General features: G+C 42.0%; 1 protein-coding gene and 1 long non-coding RNA gene across 3 annotated transcripts; both read left to right on the forward strand.

The window, feature by feature from the left end:
* Positions 1-1,238: 1,238 nt before the first annotated feature.
* LOC138211869 (uncharacterized) lies at positions 1,239-5,258 on the forward strand. Its single transcript, XR_011179372.1, has 3 exons — positions 1,239-1,591; positions 2,049-2,170; positions 4,808-5,258. It is a non-coding gene; the product is annotated as an uncharacterized lncRNA (long non-coding RNA).
* A 13,495-nt stretch (positions 5,259-18,753) lies between these two features.
* On the forward strand, positions 18,754-22,992 carry osr2 (odd-skipped related transciption factor 2). Of its 2 annotated transcripts, none has more exons than XM_069172009.1 (4): positions 18,754-19,001; positions 21,053-21,733; positions 22,098-22,197; positions 22,509-22,992. In XM_069172009.1, exons 2-4 carry the CDS (start codon positions 21,090-21,092, stop codon positions 22,689-22,691), a joined length of 927 nt encoding a protein of 308 aa, XP_069028110.1. In that variant the 5' UTR covers positions 18,754-19,001; positions 21,053-21,089; the 3' UTR covers positions 22,692-22,992. The 2 variants fall into 2 exon arrangements, with proteins under 2 accessions (XP_069028110.1, XP_069028111.1); XM_069172010.1 differs by having other exon boundaries at positions 22,591-22,991.
* Positions 22,993-26,219: the final 3,227 nt, after the last annotated feature.

Raw genomic sequence — 26,219 nt, forward strand, 5'->3', positions numbered from 1 at the left:
TTTCTTAAGAATATTAACCAGATTCTGTTTGATTGGACTCCAGGCAGGAGGTGCTGTTTTATATCACGTATATTTCTCAAATGCTGCTCGAGCATCTTGTCAGGCAGCGAAAAGCGATTCTCGGTTACTACTCATCTGTTTCAAGACACTTAAAGTGTTCAGTGGTCATTTGAGTTTTGGTGCTTTTGGAACGGCACAAGCATATTAGGTGTCTGATGAAAATTTACCAATACTCATTTTTTAGCACAATAATATTTTATGGTAATTTCCTTCTTTAAATATCTACAAATCAAAAAATATGAAATAAACCTTTACCCTTTTTTTGGTATGACTTCATAGTTCATATTATAATAAATGGATTACACACAGGAAAGTGGAAGAGAAATTAGGGTAAATGGGTATGAGCTCAATGAACTATACCACTTCAATGTTATTGATGTTAACTTTCTAAAACTAAATATTTTCACTGTAATTCTTCTTCAATTGAGCGAAGCCAAAATCTTCCATCACTGCCGAGACGCTGCAGCATGAGCGAGGACCCTGCGTGGTGTAAGTATAGGATGGAGGGTAAGCATCCCAGCAGCAATCAATATCAATATCTCTGTGATGTGAGTAATAGCACGGAGTTACAATGAGGCAGTTATGGGGAGCTCCCTGCTGTGGTTTCACAGCTTCCAAAAACATAAGCAGACAGTGTCATTACCTCGCCTTTAAGCCAGCCATGTTGAGCGCCACGGCTTCTCCTTTCACTGCATTTCCACTCCAAATACACAGATCACTGCGCAAGGTTAAGAAAGCAGGGCCTGTGTGTTTTGGCAGGTGGAATATATTCTGAAAGAGCAACAAATCTGCTATATTTAGTTTGTGATGGCTGAGGGAGCGAAGGGAACCGAGGCCTGCGTCGGTAAACTGCAGAACCGAAGGAGGGAAGGACAACATGACAGGCATGTACAGGAGATAAAATTTTTTTTTAAAAAAACAACTGATCTTGCAGCTATGCCAGTACATAAAGAGGCCAAAATTATCTTACAAATTAATTATAATGCTGCACAAATTAAAGTTTCAACATGAAATCTTGAATCTTGACATCTCTGGGGTCAGGTTTAAGACTTTTGAGCATCACGGATCTGTAATTCACTTTGCCACAGAAGGGCGTGCAGCTCATCCTGACGGTGACAAAATCAGGGCTGACATCTCTCTTTCCAGCTCAAAGCTCCACACCGTGCCGGCCCGGCAGATTTACGGCCGAGCGTGGAGGCAGCAGCTGGCTGTGCCGCACGAAGGGGAAGCTAATCTTGTTTACATTCAATCTGCTATTTCCTCCGCTCTGAAACCTTGAGAGCAAAGTCATGTAATACTTGTATTAAAAATAAGTGTAGCAGAAATGGGCCTACTGGCAGCGTGCAGCAAGAGGCTTTTGTGGCCTGGCCAAAAGGGCCTGCGGCGAAAAGCAATCGATACGCCCAATATTCCAGCACGTACTCTCGAATAACAATAACCCACATTTGGACCGACACCACAAGTCTTCGACCTGCTCCAGAGAAAATAAGGGAGCCTACTTTCTGTGTCCATGTCAATTGGAGCTGTAGTGGTGAGTATGATGAAATGTAACGTTTACTTGTGTGTGCCGAAGTGTGTGTGTTCCTTTGAATGTAAGTGTGTGTATCTTAATACGAGGTAAGAAAATATAATAACATGATCACTTCACATTGAGAAGTACAAGATGGAGACTCAGCAGATCAGTCGGAGTAGCTCAGAGTGACAACTCGGGATGATTTGGACTCTTGATGGTTATATTCAGAAAGCCGGTGGTGGTTAAACTCAGTCTGAGTTAGACATAGCAGGTTATTCTTTTTGTAAATCAGCAGGATACTGGGTTTAGGGTCAATACAACTTCCTTCTTCTTTATGGTGCTCTTGTATCAGAGCAGCTCTGCCTGGGGTCTTGTAAACGTGGGGAGTGTTTTTTTGTTGTTGCTTTGTTTTTTGTAGATGTTAGATTCTTTTTTGGCAGACTGCTGGATGTGTTTTTTTCCCCCTTTGTAACAGATGCTAGCTGTATTAAAGGAGAAAGCTCTGCCAGAAAATGAAGGCCTACCAGCAGCCAAAGTTGCAGCCATCACAGCCCTCTGGTGTGCTCTGGAATGAAACAATTGAAATTTCCTAAAAAGGTGAGCAACAGTTCAGAGCACAAAGGACGGTTTTGAAAGAGAAGCTAACATCTCATTGTAGGAGCGAGCGGGCGGCTTGAAGTGCCCACAGCCCAGAGGGGAAGCACACAGAGGAAGCACAGCAGCGCTGCAGTAGTGTCAAAGCCAGTTCCTAACCAGCTGTAGCTAACCATAAATGAAAACTATGGCTGGGAGTACACCTCCCTCAGGTGCCATATGCCTTTGATTTTTCCAGGACTGCTTACATTTACCCAGAATCCCAGAGCTCCCCTCCCTCTATTCATGGAAGTTTGCTGGATTTATTGAAGGTCTGGTACCTTCGCAGCAATTTCCCAATGAAGGCACACACAGTGTACAGACGGATGCACACACAAAAAAAGTCTGACGATGCAGTGAAAGCAGCTGCAGCCACTGCAGTTACCACCCTCGCAAAAACAAAAAATAAAACGTAAAGTTGAGGAAGAGTTCACGTCACAGAAGTGATGATTTTGTGTAAGTACCTTGCAAAAAAACAGAAAGCTGATAATGTAAGCAACAACTTGAAGGAAATAGGAATAAAATAAGGAAAAAACACAACGGAAAAGCACGTTCTTTTTACGGAAACTAGATTTCAAACTGAAACCATGCAATCACCACATTAAAGGCCTCCCATTCTTTAGACAACCACTGGTATGCAGTGTGGATGCCAGGGCAGTGTTTTCCATTAGATTTCTCTGTTTTTTCAGTTGATCTGGCAAATTAACTTACAACAGGCTGAACACAAGATGCAGCCTGGAAAGGAGCATAGCAGCAAATTGCATTTATCAAAAACACTCACTGGGACTGTTTACTTTATGTGATCTAATAAAAAAAAAAAAAGCTCATGCTGAGAGTGTTTCAGTGATTGCATATGGATATAAGAGAACAGTAAGCCCCAAGTGCAGCCACCCAGACCACATGAAGAAGGGCTGCATTTAAACTCCATCACCGTCATTTGTTTATCACTTCAACTTAGTCATGGTATCTTTGTGAGGCACTTTTTCCCTCTCTGGCCCGCCGGATGGGAACCTGATTGCTCATGCTCTTTGTTGCATTCTTCGAGGATAGCGAGGCTTATAAAAGCTGTAGGTCATATCCTCACTGACCATTTAACACAGCTAAATTAACACATATACAAACTCCAGAAAACATGTCTTGTTCTTTTGAAGACCAAGCACTGGCAAAAACATTTTTGTTTCCTACCACATGTTTTACAGCGCTGTGGGTTCAGCAGTGTATAAGGCCGACTTACGGTTTATACAACAGTATCCTCCTCCACCCAGCACCCTCCTTAATGATCATATGAACCCGATTTCAATAAAAAAAATTTTAAAAAGTCTGTTTCCCTCCAAGATTTCTGTAAAAACAGAAAGAGCACACCTGTCTACAACTGTATATGGTGATATTCCCTTTATCGCTCTGTAGCTGTATCCAGTAACATGACTGCATTTCTGTTTGGGAGCAGACATGACATCTTACGAAGGGCAGGGACCAGGATCAAACCGGATTGGTGTGTTTCAGTATGACAATAAGACCTCCAAATAGGCCAGTGGAGCCGGGACAAGGACAAGGATGACCCTGTGAAACGCATCACCATTACACACCATTATCCTGACGGAGAAACGTATGATGAACTTTGCAGATTTGTTGGCTGTAACAGGAAAAGAATCAAGCTCCCTCTCACCCCTTGCTCTTTTTCTTTTCAAATTATTTCTGTGTTACATATGATAAACCTAAGGTTTAAAATGGTTCATTGTACTATATATATATATATATATATATATATATATATATATACATATATATATATAGTCCAGCCATACTAAATTGAAACCCGACACCTTCCCTATAGCTCCACTTTCTTCCCGGTGTCTTGGACCAGCTCAGTTCCAGCCAACACGGGTTCGTAAGGGTCACAGTCCGGCAGTTTTTATAGTTCTCTTTAAATCATCACATGCTTAGCAAAAATCTCTAAGTGTCCAAAAAGTAAAACAACGCAGCCAGGTAAGTAATGGGGCGCTTATGCTCTATAGACTACGGACCACCCAGCCAGCTGCAGCAGCAGCAGGCCGGACCTGTTTGCAGCTGTTGGTCTCTAAACCAGGGGATGGTTTCTCCAAGCACTGGTCATCAGCTCCGGTCAGAAACATGTCTGGATCCCTTGGGGGATAAACTGCCTCTAATTCAGTGAAAGAAAAACTGATGATGAATTGTAAATTTTGTGCTTTCTCTCTCTCTCTTTATTTCTGGCCCAAAAGATAATAATTTGCCTTTTTAACTGGTCCCTGAGGGGAAATTCCCTTATCTCCTGGCGTCCTCCTCAAAGAGGTCAAAGGCCAGGATCAGCCATAGAGCAGCAGTCCTAGAGCTTGTAAGGGTTCAATGTCTCGTTCAAGGGCTCTTCAGTGAGGTGGAAGTTTTCCCGTGTGTGGCTGGAAGGCTGCTGACCTACAGGCCACTCCGAACTCACTCTACTTGGACTGCTTTACGTGTGTGTGTGTGTCTGTACACTGACGTTTCTGCACTGTTCTATGTTTTATATCATTTGCATATTTTGCTCTTTTTTTTTTCCTTCTTCATTAAACTCGTTACTCGGTGCTGTATATCTCCTCTCCTCAGGCAGAGCACAGTTCATCGCCCACAAAGAGTTCTCCGCTGACTAACCACCCACAGGGAACTCGGAGTTGCTCTCTGACCCCCCCCTCAGAGGGACACCGGCCAACCGCTATGGAGAGACAAGAGGAATGAGATGAGTGCATTGAAGATACGCCAGTGTGGGAAAAGGAAAATGTCCTCAGTAAGCAGCAAGCGCCCAAACCACAAACTTCTGTTGGAAACATGACGACTGCTCATAATGGGAATTAAGTGCACAGCCTGAAGAGGGGAGCTTCTTGTCTTCTCTCCTCAGCATATTGTCTCTGTGGCAGCCCTGGAGTGCTTTCTTAAGGTACACCTGCATTTTGATCAGATTAAAACTCATGAGGGGCTGTAAAAGTTTTGTGAGAGCTGTCTGCCCAACAGCATTCCTTGGATGTAAAATGTAAGCAAAACCTGTGTGGAAATAAACACTTCCAAATTCTATCGCTCCCAGCCTTTTCTATTGCATCCGAAAGGTTAATTTAAAAGCAGTGAAACCACAGTGGACAGAAATAATTATCATATCCCATATTCTCCAAGGGAGACCTGCTTTTATTATGTTGACTTTTAGAGAGTGAAAGGCCCAGTGGAATCAGAGCTCACCGTCAAATGTCCAGCCAGGCCAGGATCAGCCAGTTTCGCATGACCTTCCCTGTCACAGAGTGTATTCCCAGCTTTCATCTCCCGGTGGATTTTCCTCATAAAATGCAGATAGCACAGGCCCTTCAAGGTTGATTTGAGGATGTAGACTATCTCATCCTCATTGAGCTGTGCAACACAAACACACAACGATTATTTTTCCAGTGATTAAGACACTCCAAAATGTCAGATGCAGAGAGGCTCCTCGAGGAATAAAAGAAAGCAGCGCGTGCAAATGAATTTGCTGTGCAGTTATGGAGCAACAGGTGTCGTCACTGGTGGTCTGTCCTAATTTTAGAAGTTGTAAAACATGTTGGAGCAAGCGGTCATGTTTGAAATCATTTCATCCATCAGAGCTTGATTTCATTTCAGGATTCAAAGATCAAGTTTGGAAAACAGACAGTCGCTCTGCAGCTTCAGAAACTAAGTACCTGAAAAGGTCAATGCATGTTTTTAAGGTGCTCACAGGCTACACATTCATACATGACTGCTGCCCAGTGTCACTCAGTGTCACAGCCGCTAAACCTTTATCCCATTTTGAGCCACCCAGTCCTGCAATAAGTCGGCCCTTTAACAGGTCAGGCAGCCAGTTGCCCAGACGGTAAGCCAACCAGTCCAACAGTGGCAAACAAGTGTGAGAAGGTTTATGAATCAAACGTCCCCCGGCTGATGGCTGGCCGTTCAGGACGTGAGTCACACACACCAGAGTGGCAGTGGCAGAGAGCGAGACAGGCAGGGATGCATGGAAGAAGGGGAAATTCCCATTAAGGGATGGCCAAGGAACCGGGCTCGGGCCAAGCGCGCCGGCAGAATGTGCACTTCATTAGTGGGAAAGTGCCGGAGAGGACCGGGCCAGGCCAAGTTCTTTGAGGCTCGGGAAAAGCCAATAAAATTCCAAGCCAAGGAACCATACAAGTATACTTGAACCACGAGACGGAGCAACGCAGCAAGACAGCAGAGGTCTCATCAGGAGAATGACCGAAGAGCGTTCAGGCTAGCGACGTTACTCCAGTGGTCACGTTTCTCGGTGTATTTGGCATCTTCCATCACAGTCAACAGAACAATGAGGCTTCAGGGTTTCAGAGGAGTGTACCACAAACAGCACTTTTCAAATTTACATGTTTTAAAACTTCTAATTTTACAGAAGGCTCCTGAGAGGCTGATGACTCCCTTTATTCTCTACAGTATCTTAATATCCACATTTTGTTTCCTATCTCTGCAGCTGGGCTGGAATTGCTTAACTTGACTTACATCACTACAGTGCATACCGAGACCCGTGGAGCTGCAGGTTAATGCAGCCACCCAGCTGTCTGAGCTGGGAGAGCTCACATAAAACACAAGCTGTTTCATTGCCTTTACGCATACGGCTACACTTACACTGCACATCGACGCTCTGACTTATGTTAAGAGCGTTTCTGTTGCAATACCACAAAGACCTGTAGTGAGAGTGAGCATCGTAAAGGAAAGAAAGAGAGCCGGCATGCGGAGGAAGCTGGATATTTATGGAATTCCGAAAGAGCTGGAATGAGAAGTGTTTTCAGAAGGTGATATCTAAAGGGCAGATGCTGATTCACCGTATCTTCCATTTCAACAGAGACAACACACACTGTGATTCACGGTTTCAGGCGGACACGGTGAGAGGCCCAGTGGGGTCAATAAGAAGTTGGTGTTTTTGTTGCAGTTTAAGTCCTGTACACAAAAAAGGCAGGATCTCCCTCTTCACCAGTGAGGCCGGGCCCGGGCTTGCAGCACCTGGACAGTTACAGATCCCCACAGCCCACTTGGACTTCTTGGACGCACCATGCACCACAGGAGCCCCCCCCCCCCCCCACACTCCCCCCCGCCCACCTCTCCAGGCAGAGAGTCCTCCACTTCCATCGCTCTCCTTGCACTTAGCCCGTGTTTATTCTCTCAAATAGTAACAAAAGGACGGGGCCGCCGAGAACTGTATCTTTTTACAACGTGGTGACATCACTTGTAAAAGTAGAGAGGTAAACACACTGAACTCGGGCTCCTGGTCTTCCAGGTTTACAGTTCCCTGCCTATCCATCCAGAGGGGCCCGCTGTAACCCCTGGTGACCTCCGTACTGCTGTCTGACTCCTGATTGGGGTCAGGAACATTGCTCACATTGGTTTCACAGCCCAATGAAATCACCCCAAAGGACACGCTTGCACTGTGCTGTTAATTCAGTCAGTGAGGAGCTGGGAAAAATGATTTCTTTTTTTCTCTCATTTTGAGCTGTAACACAAAGCATATGAGCATATGAACCTCCAACACGTAAAGGGTGAATGAAAAGATAATTGAGATAATGAAAAATAATATCATCCAATTTATCCTAAAGGGACCAGCTGGAGTCGTGAAGGAAGAGGAAACAAACAAAATCAATTTGAGAGCCAAAATTGATGTTTTAGGTCTTCATAGTCCTAAGAGGGTTTTGTCTTGATATCTGAAGCTTTATGTAAGGCATAAACATGGCCAATGCTGTCCATAATCATCAGACCGAGCCGAGGGATTAACCGGATTGACAAATAAACCATATAAGTCAGCTGAGTCTGAGTCTGCAGATACACTTGTCATTTCAATGTAAGCTCTGATATCTGATCATAAAGCGCTTCCAACCCTGAATTTCTGGTTACCCACACCAGCCCTAAGAATGTCAGTCATTCAGCTCACATGGTTGTATTTAATCAAATCTGTTGATATTTTCCTCCATCGTTTGTGCTCCTCCGATGAACAATGTGACTGGATCGTGTCCAGACAATGTCGAGTTCCACTGTCAGTGAAATCCACCCACCTCGGATGTGGTCGAGCTCATTGCAGCGTAAGCAAAATCCAACTGGTGAATGTCTTGAATCCTGCTGTGATGCGATTCTATTTTTTCTATTTTAATTTCACAGGAATCTTCGTTTCGGTTGAGTCAGTGTTGACCAGCAGCTGCTGCAGCGGTTATGACAAACTGTTGTGCATTGTGCTTTTATTTGAGTGTCTCTGCTGTGTTGGTGCACCAACGGCTGCCACAATGCATCGTTCTTCAGTTGAAGCAAAGAAGAAGTGAATGTGTGTTGACTGTAAGTGAATCAGCTGATCTCCATGTGTACGGTCCCAGACATGGAGCTGGTTCCTGCTGGTTACTGGGCCACTGGGCTGCAGTCAGGATTATAATGAGGAGCATTTGTCTCTGCTTCCTCCCTGCGGTCACTTTGACAGCATCTGTTGACTGTTGCTGCCCCCCCCCCTCATCCCCCCACCCCTTCCACAGCACCACCCCCCCCCCCACCCCCAACCAAAAGTCCCAGATACACAACAGCTAAATAAAAACACACAAATTAGCCATGTGGACCATGGTAAACATTTCCAGCTTCCCAGTCCAGGCCAGCTGGAGCTTGACAACATTACATGTGCTGTGTTTAGCAAAAGCCTTTTTCACAAGCTCCTCTTTCAACCATCTCCAGAGGGAAATATCTGTTTCTTTACCTGTTACCTGCCAAATGCTGCGTTATGTTCGCCAGCATTGGCCACCTGCGACGCATATATGGTGTACAGTAGGCTAAAAACATACAAATAATCATCTGACCAACTGTTCATATAAAAGTATATCACAAGATTGAAACTAGTGTAGTTAAGTATGAACAATAAATGGCACAAACATCAGCTCTAAGATGTTGTAATATTTCAGCTGCATCTGTGTAACTGTAGAATAAACTGTTGCACTCTCGTCCGTTCAGTCTGTTTCAAACTGACCTGCTCAGGTCACCTTGTACTACCAATCTACTGTGCCAGATTCTATTAAAAAAAAAATCTGTTGCCTTTATGGGATCATTTATAATTACCAAGTGCACTGTTACCAGGGGAGCAGCCATCAATTTCCATGTTTAAACCACTAATGTATCCACCATGACCATCAACAAAGATTTATAAATCTAAAAAGTCAGAATAATTGTGAATATGGAGCTTTTATGGTATTTTTTAACGGCTCCCAGAGCTGTGGAACGAGGCCCCAGGCCCCTGGAGCCTCAGGCAAGCCCTCCATGAACATCCCGGGGACGGCATTCCCCTTCCTCTCCTGCTGCTCGAGCCTCGATGGTCCTGCTCCACATGTGAAATCAATACCACATCATTTATAGCCAGTTCTCACTTGTGCCATCAAATCTGAAACTTATTGCCAAAAGTATTACCTATTATTAATACTCTCTCTTCAAAGATAAAACTCACTGTATGAAAAGGAAAGAAAATGATAAGATAGCTCAAAGTGATGAATGTCTGCTGGGTGTCAGATTCAGATTCAGAAGATTTCAGTTCCTATTTCATGCTCAGTAGCGAATTAATCCTTGAGATGCGTTTTAATTTCATGCCCAAATGACGAGGACGTGTGATGAGATGGTCCAGAGTGTTAAGTTGGATATTCAGGGTCCTCCACCAGCGCTCGGCCATCTCGTAGGTGTTTAATAATGAAGCCTTGGTTCATCCAGCCCAGCACTTCCACTGAGATTATGTGCTTCACAGACCAACCCCAGGGCCCTTTAACTTTCATAAAACATAATCCTGGAACACACTTACACCATCCATCACTCTGACACACACTTCACATGCAAAGACACATTTTTTCGTTACAGTGACAGGTAAAATTCAAGGCTTTTAGGATATATTAAATCTACTAAAACACCCCTCCATGCTGACAGTTTTCTTCACCTGTCTCATTCAGGACAGTGCGGTGTGAATTTCAAATGCTTCAGCTCTTGGTGGGTTTTGGCCAGGGACTGCTGCAGAGCCAGAATTTAAACCTCCACAGACGTGAGAAACATGTGATTTGGAGCAATTTTAACACTACATCACACCTCTCCGTGCGAGCCCCTTAACGTCCAATTACAGCATTCAAACACCAGTGACAAGAAACTGTTTCCATCCAAAAGAGTGAGGAGGGAATGTGGTTCTCTTTACTCGGTGGTATTAGGAGTATTTTACCAGAACCTGGGCACCAATCTAAAGTCTATGTACAGACACAGTTGCCTGTTTTTCTGAGGATTTCCACTCCCATCAGACACAGCAGCACACAACACTCTCATGGTCCTGCCACAGGAGGACTTTTTTCCTTCAGCTTCAAACAAATACCCCAGTTGTGACTCCACTTCCCCCCGGTTTTACGACAAAGCACCAGTGTTGGTATAAAACAGGTCATTGGGACCTCCCCAGGACCAGCTTGGTGGAGTCGAGCAACCTGCCAATATCCACAGCCGCCCAGGAGCCCCCCCCTGACCAATAACTCCACTCTCACCCATATGTCGTAAACAGCTTAAAACCCTATTAAAAGCACAAATACATTTCAGAAACTAAGTGGACATTTATAAAACAATATTTCCTGTCTGTGAGTCGACTGTATGACTGTATTTACTGTGCGACTGTATGGATGCAGAAGCTTATAATGTATTCCTGGTGGTGGTCAAATTTTTCCCCGGCTACAAGTTGTGAACATGCATCCTATAAATGCATCAGTAAAAGATGGTGATTTACTGGGCTGGAAGGGAAGTGATTACGAGTGACTGATGAGAGAGCAAAAGCAACCTCCCTAAAGACTGCACCTGTGTACATTAACATTTACTTGTGTGAGTTAGCATGTGTGCCGACGTAATAACGCCTGAAAGCGTTTTTTGGTGTGTTTGTGCGTATGCATGTGTGTCCACGCACTAAATGCAACCATACAGGCATCCAAGCTATTAATTCAAACCACAGTGGAGCAGAAGTCCATCAATAACACAAGAGTCCATTCAAAAAAATGATGTTATTTTAGTTCAAAGAGGAAAATGAGAGGGAAAGAAGCAACAAGCTTGGACTCCAGCCAGGACGGATATTTTTAGCTTTGAGAAAAACAGTCGCCTTGTCAGGTCTTTTATGATGGTAACATCTCAGTGACTCATTGGTTGGATAATGATAACACTCGGAAGAAATATGGCTCCTGCTGGGTGAATTTAATTAGATAGTCCTATGCTCATATGAGAATCTGAGAGAAGTGCCTGCGTCCCGAAGGTCCTTCACAGCCAAAGGTCTTTCTTGTAACAGTGTCAAGATCTGTTCTCATTTTTTTTTTAAGTGGAAAGCCATTTCCTGACTCTCTTTGTAATGCACATACGTCTGGCACATCACAAAGGGAGAGAAAGGCAGGGGAATAAAGAAATTATATGAAATCACACAGGGTGAATGTTATTGTTGTTGCTGTTGATGTGGGAAAATGGCTGGGTCCATTGCAGTATTCATTCCTCTTCCAATAACATCACAGAGATGTTTTCAAGGAGGCCTGATTTTACAAAAACATGACTGGTAGTCTGGATCAACAGCGTTTTACAGCCATTCTTCCATTTCGCCATTCCTCACTTCACCTCGTTTCACTGGCCTATCTCTCCATCTGCCTCATCAAACATCTGCCTCTTCTTCCATTCTGCCATTCCTCCATTCCTTCATCTTTCTATCCATCAAACTTTTCTTTTCTCTGTCCACCCAAGCTCTGTTAAATCTCTCCATGCTTTAATCACTCAGGCCTCGCTCTGTTTCCATCTTTCCATCTCACCTCTGGTACGGGACGGACGGACCGGTCGCTGGGACCTTTTAAAAATGTCACTCCTGACAGACTGGATGAGACACTTTACCGCTTTGTTGATTTATCCCTCCAGTGTGCTGCAGTAACTTTGTTAATGTCTCTCATCAGCCTATTAACAACACTTGAGCGTGGCCAGGAAACAGGTGCTGGGAGAGTTTTACTGTCCATCACCTCAGCAGCAGGAGCTGATCAGCAGAAGGGAGTGCAGGCGTACTTACATCTGGGGATTCAATGCTTTGGGGCCACAAAGCCACAACTTCAGTAGCACAGTATTGCATTAGTGAAATCCAGTACTATTAGAGAGATGCCGTGAAAAAAGACAGGCTTATGTACGGGGCTTTCTTGGGTGCTTTAAATATGCTGTCAGGCAGATTGTTTTTACGTTTGGAGAGAGCGCTTGTATCTATCCTTTCACTTTACTTTCCAAAAATGTTGAACTATTCCTTTCAAGTTTATAAAGTACACACAAATATGAGCTTCTTTTGTTCATCATCAATAATGACCCAGAGTTCAATATAAAAAAAAACTATGAAGTTGCATCATACACATCTTGTTATAATGCCATCAAAAAACCAGCCTCTACCTAAAAAGTGAACTGTATTCGTCATCCAGTTTAACTGTGATAGGCTTGAAGGGTGACGTGAAGTCAGTCAGCAGTCAGTGAGAAAAGAGAGCTACAGTGTGTGGAGGGTGAAGCATGAGGCACCTTTTAAAAAGCACCACAGCCCTCACACCAGAGCAGCAGCTGAATCCAGAAAATCCCCACCCGGCAACAAAAAGGTCATGCCTGTCACAGCTGAGCCGTGAAGACCTTCAGAACATGCTATGAGAACATACCTTTTTCATGACGATCACATGTGTAACAATACAAAAATGCAGTGCCCTTACAGCGGGGAGAGCGTGCTGGAGACAGTTTGATACGACCCTCTCTGCCTGTATCGTAGCAGCGGAGGAAGCGGAGCCCAGAGCCAGCGGGAGGCTGCTCACCTAACCCAGCTCTCCCGCTGGCTTTTTACACACACGTGTTCTCCTGCAACACATGTGTACACATGTACACAGCTGTGATGGGGCGGGGAGGGATATGGCTTGCACTAATCTTTGTTTCTCACTTTTCATCCACCCAGTTTTCCATGTTGCTTCTGAAATCTTGTCATCCATCTATTCCTGCATTGATTCACTCTTCCCGCCCTTTCATCATTTCAGACTGTAATACCAGTCACTCTATACCCCAGAGTGATGTACCCATCACCACAGAGACAGGAGAGATACAGCTGTCTCGTAGGATACCCCTCCTCTTGTCAAACAAAGCCCTTGTTTACGGTGTCACGGAGCCGATGGAGCTCCCGTCTATCAAAAGCATGATATTACAAGAGAAAGTGTTAGTTGGGTGTTGAACTAACACTAATGAATGTGGACCTGTATAAATAACGACATGGTGCTGAACTTTGGGCTTCCTAGCTATCAATCAAACCAGCTGATGACTTGACAAAGATCAGATGTCTGATCAGGCATTTTTAAGGCACATTTATGATCCTCCACAGATCCCTCCTTCTGCTCCTTCTCGGCACTTCTTCGCTCTGCTTGCCATCAGACCAGACAACAAATAACTAAAGATGTCATCCTGTGGCAGGGAGCTCCACAGAAGTGCCTGGCCAGCACAGACAACTGGAGGAAGCTATTTGCTGACAATTGGGATTTGGTGTTGGGCTTGAGCTGCAGTAACTGGTGGGTTTTATTGGTTGAAGGAGCACGATATCATGGCGGTTTTCTTCTGGCAGAGTGGATAACATTGCAGGGAGCAGAGGCATTTGGTCACGCAAAGGTGCTGTTAAACAGATGGCAGGAGACCAGTGAAGAGAGTGGCACTGGACAGCAGATGGAGAAAAGATCATGCGGGAGACCAGAAGAATGCAGCGTATATACCCGACACACTGCCAACACTGTTCCTGCTCACACGCACATTTGATCAGTCTATCTGATCGTTTTTCATTATGTATGATGTTTGGAGTGAGATTTAAAACACTCATTGCAATAATTCATATAAAAGATCAAATGAGAACAAAATAGAAGATGTATTTTTTTTATTTCCTGGTGAGTGATGATTTCATAAACGTATTTATGTCTTCAACTGAGCGTTCATTTGTTTCTAAAAGTGACAACAATGCACACGTTACAGAATGATGCAGCTTGTGACGATACATCATAAAATGTTGTAGCATAGTAGTTTGAGGGTGCACCAACAGGGGGCAATCTTGTACAATAAAGCAAAAGAACGGAGCACGTTTCTGTCCAGGAGAGTGAGGCCCTGAATGTCATTCTCTACTCTCTCAAACCAGTGGACCATGTGTCTAATTTAAACTCGTGCAAAAGTGTGTTACTTATTTTATTTTTATTTAATTGATATGTGTTTTGGATTCACTTAATTCTCAATTTAACAGATTCAGACAAACTTTCCAAACAAACCTGATATCAGAGCTGACGTCAACATCATGTTGGCAACAAGAGCTTTTAGTGGGAGGCAATTATGTCAATTAAAATCTTCAAAGCAGATCACAGAAGACAGTAAAATGTAATGTTATACATCTATAAAATCAGCTTTACTGGTGCCAAAAGCACATAATCAGCACAATCGTAGGTCCACCTTGTTTTTTGTTTTTTTGTCCAACGACTCTTTCCTGCAGGCTGTGGAAAAGACCAAAGAACTGTTTTAATTGTTTTAAGGATTATAAAAGATAACAGCAAGTACAGAATAACTGATGAGACAAGACAACTTTACCGACTAACACAAAATGAACAATAATAGCATGATCGTGTTATTTTAACCGCTGTTGTGTTCTTTATAGTTATACATTATTTTCTTCATGGTTATTTAAATGTAATAACTTTGTTCAAACTATTACCTGCAGCACATTAATCACAGTCATTTAAAACAGAAAGTCAAAGTAAAAAAAAGAGACATGATTGCATGTGTCTGTGTCACACTGAAACAACAACAACAACCTGTGAGGCATAACCTCCTTTTTTTCTAGAAATGCACAATTTCAGGTAAAGAGTGTGAAGCGGAGGAAAATGTGACTCGAGGGGTCTTTGAGTGAAAAACAGCCATTCAGAGAGCTGCTGCCGGGACAGGATGAATGAGAGTGTAGGTGGGGATGTGGGGGCTTTGAAACCACAGCAGGTAACCGTGACAGGTTCGCCTCCCCCTGCTCTTATAGTATGGACCTGACTTCCTGCCACACAGACACTGGAACACACAGTCAGACTCCACAACAGGCCGGCAGATCCACGTTCTCCGACAAGGAGGACTCCCTCCACATGTGATCACAGCAGAGGAAGGAGCAGCATTCAAAGTAAGGTGACACCATTTGACAGGATTTACAAAGGTCAAATATATGTTGAAACCGAATGTTAAATGATGTTTTCAAAGAGCACGCCCGGAGCTGGGACACTGAATATCTAAAACCCCTGACAGGACTGGGTCATAACAACATTTTAGTCATCCTGAGAAAAGAAAAGAACCGGATTTATAAGTCTATTCATTTTATTAAAATAAAATCCACATTATTGACACATCATAAATATTGTGAAGAAATCATTTTTAGTATAGGCTTGTTGGAACTCTCGCCACAATACGGCTATTATTTTGGAATTTCTATCTTAAGACAAAAATGTTACAAATAGGCATTTTTTAAATATTAAATTCATAATTCAGAAATTCTCTAAAGACATTCATGCTTTGACAAGTCCAACGTCCATTTCTGCATCTGAAGCTTTTCTGCAAACTCGTGAGAGCTCTGATTTTTATGAAAAATTCCTGTTAGTCCTCTGTTCTGTCACCCAGTGGTTTTGGAAGAGGAGTGTCGGCCATTACAGGCTTGGCAGCTGCACTGAGCTGCAACACTGATACTCTGTGGGAGTCATATTATCATAGAGAATGATGGCGGCTGCAGGGGACGCAGGGCAGGGCCAAAGGGCAACACACTAACTCTACGGCTCTGACATTACCCCAACTATAAAGAATACAGTAACTCTATAGCACAGATTAGTGAAACTGTAAAATCCAAACTGTAAAGGAGAGGCCAAAATGTCCTGTCAGGAGCATTAAAAACACTCATGCGAGATAAAATTCCACAATCTTCTCGGGTCGCTATAAACTTGATATTGATACCTGAGTCATATTTTAATAACAGTGATATCATAGCAGATTCAAAGAGAAACAAATGCAATGAGACACGGTATATATGTATTACCTCTGGAACAGCATTCCTATAATTTGGGGTCTTATAATGAAACCATGGGTCGTCGAAATTCCACGAAGTAAAAATCATTTCACTATAAAAATCAACGAGGAGTACCACAGAAATAATCATATCATATATGAAACAGTATATTTCACCAGTAATACGGCTTGAGTGTTTCACTGAAGACTTCAACTTTTCACCGAAAAAGAAAACTCGGTTCTCACAGGAAGTCGGTACTTTTCTCTCAAAAAATAGTTTGCATATTTTGCAGGAGTTTAATGAATTTAGACTGTCTAGATTACACCGGCAAATGGAAATGTAATTAATGGTGAGTGTATATCTCTCAGACAAGCCCAGGAGATATTTAAAAAATTACTGGTTGTCTTAATCGTCTTTTTCCAAAGACCGAAAATAAATCCAATTTACATTGTTGTAAATTTGCAGAGTGAATCGGATATGTTGAGAAAAAGCTATTATCTGTAAAGGAACAAGGCAGAGGGTTTTATGTGTTTTCTGATCTGTCTGTAGCTGTTCGGGGTTTTGACAGTGAAGATAGAGACCGGGGTGATGTGAAACCGAACGAAAACCACAAGCATGTTGTGTGCAGCAGACAAAGTTCTGCAGCTCGAAGAAAACGAAAATTAGACTACATGAGCTGCGGGACACGCTGAACGTCTTTGACAAGTGCTTTGGTTGTTATCTCTCACATAACGAGCTGAAATGTGTCCGGACCTTCTGCACTCGTGATTATTAACTCACATTTAAAAGGCGCAAAGGAATGAGTCAGAAGCTCCAAATCAATCTGAAATACATTCAAATTGCTCTTGTTTTGTAAATTGTAGGCTGAAGGGCTGTGCCTTTTTACGAAGGTCTTTGGCATTAAAATATATCAATTCATTTAAAAGCATGAATTCATCCAACTGGTGCTTCTCTTTAATTTATGTCCCTTTTTTCTGCTCTGTCGAGATAAAAATGTAAAGTTGATCTATCACACGGTGTTCTGTCAGAGCCGCACATACTTGGGCAGGAGAGGAAAGAGTTGTTGTTTCATTAATACCCCAATAGGCGGCGCTGCAGACCTGCATTCTGCACACCAAACCTCTCCAGCAAAGAGCAGAGCTGCGGCAGCTCCAAACCTCTGACAGTCCTGCTGCACTCAACATTTATGAAAAGCAAATTTTAATCTAAAACTAAAATGCAGCTCCAAACATCTTGTCATGCGTTTTAAAATTAAGTAAATGCGGTCATCACAGAAAATAAATTAAATAATTGAATACAAGCTGAGTCACCATGAGTCTAATTTATATATTTTGACATTTCACTAAAATGCATTATCATACTTTTCCATGGTTGATTTAAGTACGATATGTTTTGATTTAAATTTATATTAAATAAACTTTTTAACAACCTGTGTTTTAATGGAAAATTAAAATAAAAAACAACCTGTTGAAGCACAGCCCGTGTGCCTAAAATCATATAGCAGAAACTTTAACTTCAGATTAAGGCAGTCAGTAGTCTTATTGAATTTAAATCCACAGACAGAAACAAACCGCGAAGTAATTAAAGGTCAGAGCAATTAATCTCAGAGGCGACAGCGACTCTGTCACCTCTCATCAATTCAATTTATCAACAAGGTCATAATGAAGATCTGAAAATGAGACATTTTTGAATAAATAGCTCTGATGAATGCTTATCTCAATTTAATTTAATTTTTATGTTTTTCAAATATAGTGTAAAAGGTCAGATAATTTTTTGAAAAACATATGATCCGATAAGCATATTTATTGTAAATAGAAAAAGGTAAAACTGTCAAAGCAACCTGTGTGGCGTTTTCATAACGACGTAATTAGCCAATTTTATGGAAGTGTTTACAAGTTAATAGAAAATATCAAAGTGTGCAGAGAAGAGCAGCTCATTGTTTTAAGGATACAAGTGGCGTTAACTTTGTATTTGTTGACCAGGCTGCTGCAGTTTTGTTTTTTTTTCTATTACAAACCTCAGAATTTTTTTACCCTTACCACAATGAAATAAAACGATTTAATGTGGTGGATCTCGCATGTGCCCTCCATTTGGTAAATGGGGTCTATGGTTTCAAAAAAAAAAAATCTTGTAAGCTGCTCAAGTATCCAAAAGCACGTTTTCAAAAGCGTGGAGTTGGAGGAAAAAACGTTCAGGGTTTCCTCCTGTGTCTCCAAACATGTCTCCAAAAGAAGGTATGAGCCTTGGCTTTATGGTATATGAGAGGTGTCAGAAGAGGCAGATTGAACTGAACACGCTTCTCTATGGTCTGGAGCCTTAGTTGCTATCCAAACACAAATAAACAGAGGGGAACATTGGAGTTAATGATAGAGGAGGGGGGTGGAGGCGTGTCGGAGGGCGGGCTGTGCGCTCCAGAGTCCCGGAGCCCTAAAAAGTGAAGAACCGCACACTTCCAGCCCCAGCTCCGGACGGGACTCCCACGCCGCTGCTGCTGCTGCTGCTGCTGCTGTCTCTCCTCCAAACTTCTTCGTCTCTTTCCACAAGTTTTCACAACTTGTCACATCTCTGCAAAAGTCCGAGACATCAGAGTTGGCTGCATGGCTACATGAAAGTTTCATGGACTTGGATCTTGGAAAACATTTAGCGGCGCTTTATTGGAGCTCGTCGCCTCTATAGTTACTGTGGATTACTGACATACCGCAGGACCTTTGGCAGCTATTTATTGGGGTAAGATTCTGTTTGGCAGGGTACATGTCAGAGTTGTGCGGGAAGGGAACCAGCCTCACTCAGCTCACTTCTTAGAACGTACACAGAAAGAGTTAACTTTAAATGGTTGCGCTTTAAACCAACAACAAAAATAATAATAATAAAAAAAAAAAATCAACCTGGTAGTGAGGTCCGATTTAATCAACAAAAATTAAACAAGCATGTACAGGAGCAAGACGGTTGCTTGGTGATGATCACCAGCTTTAGGTCACAGGTCACTCACACTTTGACATTGTGTCTGAGCGCACAACGTTGCAGGGACAAAAAGTGGCCTCCGTGTTTGTAAAGACTTGTCCCGACTCAAAGATATTTAAAAGTTTGGAAACTGAAAGTGAGAGGGATTGAAAGAACAAGACAGGACACTTTGGTTTGCTGTCAAAGTGTAAATGCAGTCCAAAGGTGAGAGAAGAACAAGCTGAACCGAGTTGTAGCCTACTTATCGGCAAAGAACAACAAGTGCCTTCACGGTGACTTAAGTGCACCTGTGCGAAATTATATTTAACCCCATCCCGTCTGAGAGGCAAGGCACAGGAGGAACAATTCAAAGATCTACAACAAAAGTAACGACCTGAGCAGCAGCCCTCCAGCTACCGTGTACGCAGGACTTTCATTCCGCGAGCCCTCTCCAAGTGTGGATAATGCCTTAATCTCCAGCGCGTTTATAAGCAGGCGGGCTTGTGAAATATTATGGTGAATATGATTTGGCCTAATCTGTCAAAAATCTAAGTTTATTATTTGATGATACTCAAAAGCATAAAACACGAGGTTGTTTTTTTTTCTTCTTCTTCTTTTTAATTCTCCAACATACAGCCTCTAAAGGTCAGCTCGCCGCCTGGCTTACTGCCAGTCCCGCTTTCACCATCTGGAGCAATGAGCTTCCACGGTGGACTTTCTCTATGTGGGAAAACAGAACTTGTCATTCCCACAAATGCGGAACCAGGCCAGTTCTTAACTGTCAGCTCACCTCATTTGTCCTCCACCATAGAGACAGGTTGCTTCTATTTTATACTTAATGCAAACATTGTACTTTTGAAATGCAGGTTAAATGCCCAGAGGGTAGTTGCTACCATGTTGTCTTTGCCCAGGGGGGACCTGCCAAAAAAAAAAAAAACATGTAGCATGAAATAAAATAGACACAATAAGAAAAATATTAGTGCCTACAAAATTAGTGAGTCCATCTTTAAAAATAAAAGCACAGAAATGTCATTTCCAGTAAAGATAAAAGCTGCTTTCTTGTGGTTAATAGCAGCATTTGTCTGTTTTACTTTGACTCATACTTATGCACTTAACAACGTATTTCATCTGTATTGGCAAAATTTCAAACTTCTACAAATCTACATGCAGAGCACTTGTTCTGCATTTTGAAACACAAACTACAACCGTAACGACGACAAAGTGTCTTCTCTAATTACCTCGTGTGAGATTTAGTGCTTCATTCAGTGTGATCTGAAATTGAAATTTAGAGTGTTAATCGATGCCATGTGAGTCGTTTTACACCCTCTTAATTTAATTAGAGTTTCGATGACTGATTTGTTTTATAAAAGTACTTTGAAGCGCGTCTCAGTTTTAAGGGACAAACTCTCTCTAATGCCTAAAATCCGTGTTTGTATTCTCTCTGTGGTTTTACTTCTGACAAACACGGTTTGACTCATACCTTTATTTTCCCTAATCAGCTCCTGCACGTTGTGCAACCTGTTAAAATTCAAATAATTAATTTGTGCCCTAATCAATTATCACCTTTCTGCTGGACATGTTTTTTTTTTGTTGTTTTTTTTAATTTTATTTTTTTATCAGATGAAAGCCATTGTGTTAAAGTCGACGCTATACAAAACCATGAATGAAAATCTCTTACTTTGTCAAGTGAAGTAGTTGTGTGACCTCTCTGCGAGCAGGTGGTTTTATTGTATCACTACCGGTAACTGAAGGTTCTCGTTTGCATGTTTTGTTACCACATAATTACTAATCCTAAATTTAGCATTAACTCGTTGTTTTATATGCTCTGTTTTCCTCAGGGTTACCACCGTGTCATCTGCAGAGGTCTGAGCCGAGATGGGGAGTAAAGCCCTGCACGCTCCGATCCCCCTGCACCCAGCGCTCCAGCTCACAAACTACTCCTTCCTGCAGGCCGTCAACACTTTCCCCGCTGACCAGCTGCAGGGACTGTACGGCCTCAGCGCGGTTCAAACCATGCACATGAACCACTGGACTGTTGGCTACCCGCACATGCAAGGACTGAGGTCGACGATCACGGCAGCCGCCCAGGGTCTGGTGGACCCACGGATTCCCTTCCCAGCGTTACCCTTCACAGCCGCGCAACTCTTCCACCCGAAACAAGCCTCCGTTGCGCACGGCGTCCCCTCGCTGCACAAGGACAGGCCGAGGTTTGACTTCGCCAACCTGGCCCTCGCTGCCACTCAGGAGGACCCGCCGAAAGCTGCAGATCTGGCAAAGTTGGCGTCGGGACTAGGGGGAACCATCCCCGAGCTGAGCAAGCTGTCCCCGGACAGAAAGCCCACCCGGGGCAGGCTCCCATCCAAGACTAAAAAGGAATTTATTTGCAAGTTCTGCGGCAGGCATTTCACCAAGTCCTACAACCTCCTCATCCACGAGAGGACCCATACAGACGAGCGGCCCTATACCTGTGATATTTGCCACAAGGCATTCAGAAGACAAGACCATCTCAGAGACCACAGGTAAGGCAGATTTATAGCTGAATTTACGCTGGTTACGCACGAGGTTAGGAGGGGGGGGGGGGGGGGGCTGCAATTCTAGCATTCCTGTTTTGTGACATTTTAAATTACAAATAACCTGGACTACATTTCTATCTGTCCTCACAACTATCTATTTAAAATAGAATCTTAATGTTCCTGTAAAATACAGACAGGTCTGTTCCCAGAGTTTTCTCCATGAGGGCGCTAAAGCACTTTTAAGCACGAAGTTAGACAGTCACAACTTGCACAGTGGAGACTTTTAGCCCTGCGTCTGTGGGGCTTGTAATAACTACAAGCAAATCCATGCATGAGCAGACGTTGATTAAGTGCCATTTCTGTTTTACAGATACATCCACTCCAAGGAAAAACCATTCAAATGTCAAGAATGTGGGAAGGGATTCTGTCAGTCTCGAACTCTAGCCGTCCATAAAACCTTACACATGCAGGTAAGCTCAGAATATTAACAGTCACCGTGACGTTAACTGTGTGATACGTTATAATCATATAATTCACCTGTTATGCAATGTCTACTGTATGCATGGGGATATTGATAAGTCTCACAAAACGATTGCGTTTGGGCTGTTACCAAATAAAAACTAAAATATGATGAAGCGATACTCATTCAAGTTACATGAAAATAGTGTGTAAATCTAGAACTGACACAACAGTGGATTTATTCAGATGATTGAAAGATATAACTGATAGACTTTCATACAATTAAAGGGAATAATCCTTTGCTTGCTTTAAATCTAAACAGGAGTCTCCCCACAAATGCCCCACATGCGGAAGAACCTTTAATCAAAGAAGTAACCTGAAAACTCACCTTCTCACCCATACAGACATCAAGCCCTACAGCTGTGGCCGCTGCGGAAAGGTGTTTCGGCGCAACTGTGACTTGCGACGGCACAGTTTGACGCACAGCCCACATCAGGACTACTAGCCTGGACAGACTAACAAAATAACAATGGACAAAACGCAGAAAGACAAGCAGCGACTTTTTTGTTTTTGCTCAAAGACAATCTCCAAATCAGGACACATTTAATGCAGCTCATTTCAGAGTGGGATTTGGTTGCACCTGAAGTGGAACAGCAGCGGAGCCATGGCCATGTCCAACTTTCACATCACCTGTAAATAGCAAGACCATGTACATAATGTTTTTTATTTTCCTTTCTGACCTTGAAATGATAAAGTTGTCCAAAAAAACAGTCATAAGTTTAAAGTATGTTAAATTGTATTTTAGAAATAAATATTTCCATGATACATTTGCATTTGTTATGTTTTTATTTGGGGTTTTTCATGCCACGAAACACAAAACACCATGTTATAGCCCAAAAACAATATTTAGATAAAACCATTCATCAAGTTAATAGTGTGTATGTTTACAGCCAGCAGGCAGCGAGAGCTTATGTGGCTGACTTGTTGAGTTTTTTACAGTAGATCAGCGGGTATCAGTTAGCAGGGAGCATGAAATGAAGTCTTTAGCTGTGTAATTCTTTCGGACTAGAAAATAATATAATAAACAGAATCACGTGGCTCATTCTTAGTAACAGTTGATTATTAGAATGAACGTGTTTTTTTCATAAATAAAACGTATGACCACGTGATGATTGCCTTTGCAGTATTGTCTGCCAGACACTTATTAGAAGTCTCAGAATTATCAAGCTCCATTACATCTTCCATATCACCTGACTTTATCTTCACCACCTCTGATATCATAACTGATTAAACGACAGGAGTCACGAGCGCTCAGAAAGCATTTTACACAAATGAACACAGACATCGTCTGTGGGCTGTGCTGTCACCAGACCGTGGCCCCCACATTTATTTCATAACTGTTCTGTTGCATCTTAGATCTATGTGTCAACTCACTATCAGTTGTTATTATTGAGCATAGTCACAATTTCAAACATCCGTGCCACTCAACTGCTGCAATGCAGCTGGATAGCCCAAATCTAAATTTGAGCGTATTCGAGTTATATGATAATTTGATAATTTTTTTCAATTAATAATTTACAGAATATATTTATCATTCAGCCTTACAACAAGGAAGTTCAATGGGGGAAAAAATGAGGGCCTTGGACGCCGTGCTTTACACCCTGGTTTAGAATTGTATAGATGAAAATATATTCCAAGATTTGGATTACATCCAACTAAACTTTGACCGACCACTGATAAACTGAGGGCTGCGGCCTGCTGCCGTGAGCTGTTCTGAAATACATTTATTCGATGGAGACAATACGATTCTCCTCCTCGGACTCGCTCCTCTTCTCTCTGTTTTTTTGTGCTGCTTGGCCTTCAGGCCCGATGTTTTCTTAAATTCAACAGCCAATATTGGCAACTGACGACTCGTTTAAAATGTGATTTTTACCTGACAGTGCAATTAATTGCGTGAAAAAGTGTCATTTGCCTCTAATGGCCTCGATAATGGGGTCTGGAACAAGTGCTTGCAATTACAGAAGATTTAAAACAGCGTTCATTGCTGCTGAAAGGCCATTAACCAAAGGCCCAGTTTGTTAGGAAACGCACTGCAGACTAGGATTTTCCTAATTATTTTCTAAATGACAACAAAGTGCTCCGAGCTCATTTTCACAAAAACAACTCAGCTGCATGAATTTAAAAAAGAAACATGTTTAATCAGTTAAACGTAAACATAAAAACCAACAAACAATGTAAATATAAAAAGATAACTGACTTCATTATTATTAGTAGTAGTATTATTAATAATAATAATAATAATAATAATAATAATAATAATATAATAAAAGTTTCACATTTTATTTGAAGTTAATTGTTTGACTTATATGCAGTTATATGCATCGTGTAATAAAATAATTCCATAGTATAACCAATTCTTATTGACTTAAATAACGATTCTGAAGTGTGGATCAAATATGGCTTCATAAAAAAATGCCGAAGACACAATTAGCACTAATTGATGTATAGGTATCTGTTATTAATTATTATAATTTAAAAATATTGGAGTCCTTCCAAAGCGAATACAAAATTGGCGTTTTTAAACAGGTAGCTACAAGTAATTTATTGTTGAGTTTTTATTTGATTAGTTGAGCCTCCGGTCGATAGGAACATTTTCAGCAAGTCTATTTTTTTCCTGAAATTAATGTTAGCATATGGTGGTGGAGGGAACCAATATTTGAATTGTTCATAAGGATCACGTCCAAACAGAACAACAATACAACATTCCCCATTTTCTCATTCATCATTGGCTCCTGAACGCGTTTCTGTGCTGGTGTCGGACACCAGAGTGCCGGACTGAGCCTGATGGTCCAACTAATCAGAGATCAATTAACTGAATTAAACTCGGTCTTGGCAGCGGACGCGGTATAAGACTTGATGGATCTTTAGAAAAGAGTTACATCGTCATGTCAAATATTTTCTTTGTTGAGCATCTTGACCCGAACTGACTTTAAAATCGTATCAGTATTTGAGCCAGTGCGCACTTGAACGCGTGACGCACACGCACAGTTGGCAGAGTGTGGACAGTCACAGGGGGAACGTCATGTGGACTGTGTCCTCAGGAAGCTTTATCTAGCTGACAGAGGAGAGGCTGAGAGGCCGCTGAGCTCCGCGGCTCTCTCTTCCTATCTCCATGACCCTCCACGGCCTGCAACAGACATACACATTTTTATTCTCTCCACGCTCAGTTAATGGCAAACTAGGCCCTTTAAAACAACAACAACAAAAATAAATAAATAAAATAAAACCAACTATAAATCAATAAGACTTGATACAGACGTGAAATATACTCACAATGAGATAGGACCTAATATAATCGTTTGGATTTGATTCTGCAGTCTGTGGCTTTGTACTCTATTAGTAATTTCAGTAGAGCCAATTAAAACGGCTCAGTGGCAGCGGCAACATTACAACGGCAGAAACAAGAGTGTTAAGAAAGAAGGTTTTGACAGCTTGTCAAAGAAGCTGTTGGCCGCAGAAATCACTCGGTGGTCCAAGTTAGATCCTGAAGTATGATGGAGCCTCACTTCTGCTGGGAGGGGAAACCAAGAGGCAATACACAACGCACGTTGTACACTGAATCAATCAATCAATCAATCAATCAATCAATCTATCTATCTATCTATCTATCTATCTATCTATCTATCTATCTATCTATCTATCTATCTATCTATCTATCTATCTATCTATCTATCTATCTATCTATCTATCTATCTATCTATCTCTGTCCATCTAATCCTGAGAATCAATATTATTTCATTTTTACTGCAGGTCTCATTATCAATATTCTTTTCCTCTCCATTTTAATTTCCAGTATGACGACATCTTCTCAATAAAAGCATCTGTACATTTCATTGACCCTCCAGTTGCATTATGTTAATATCATGATGGTAAATCATCTATATTTAAAATGAGTCCAGACCCTAGATAATAAATATATATATATATATATATATATATATATATATATAGACCCTAGATAATATATATATAT

Source organism: Embiotoca jacksoni, unplaced genomic scaffold (genome assembly GCF_022577435.1).
Source record: "Embiotoca jacksoni isolate LCO1_2020_lvr unplaced genomic scaffold, fEmbJac1.0.p SCAF_50, whole genome shotgun sequence".
NCBI lineage: Eukaryota > Metazoa > Chordata > Actinopteri > Embiotocidae > Embiotoca > Embiotoca jacksoni.

Excerpts from the sequence above, each read along its gene's own strand:
- osr2 (XM_069172009.1), top strand. The coding sequence starts at position 21,090 with ATGGGGAGTAAAGCCCTGCACGCTCCGATCCCCCTGCACCCAGCGCTC. Across the intron at positions 21,734-22,097 it reads GACCATCTCAGAGACCACAG|ATACATCCACTCCAAGGAAA; the intron begins GTAAGGCAGATT and ends TCTGTTTTACAG. Across the intron at positions 22,198-22,508 it reads ATAAAACCTTACACATGCAG|GAGTCTCCCCACAAATGCCC; the intron begins GTAAGCTCAGAA and ends AAATCTAAACAG.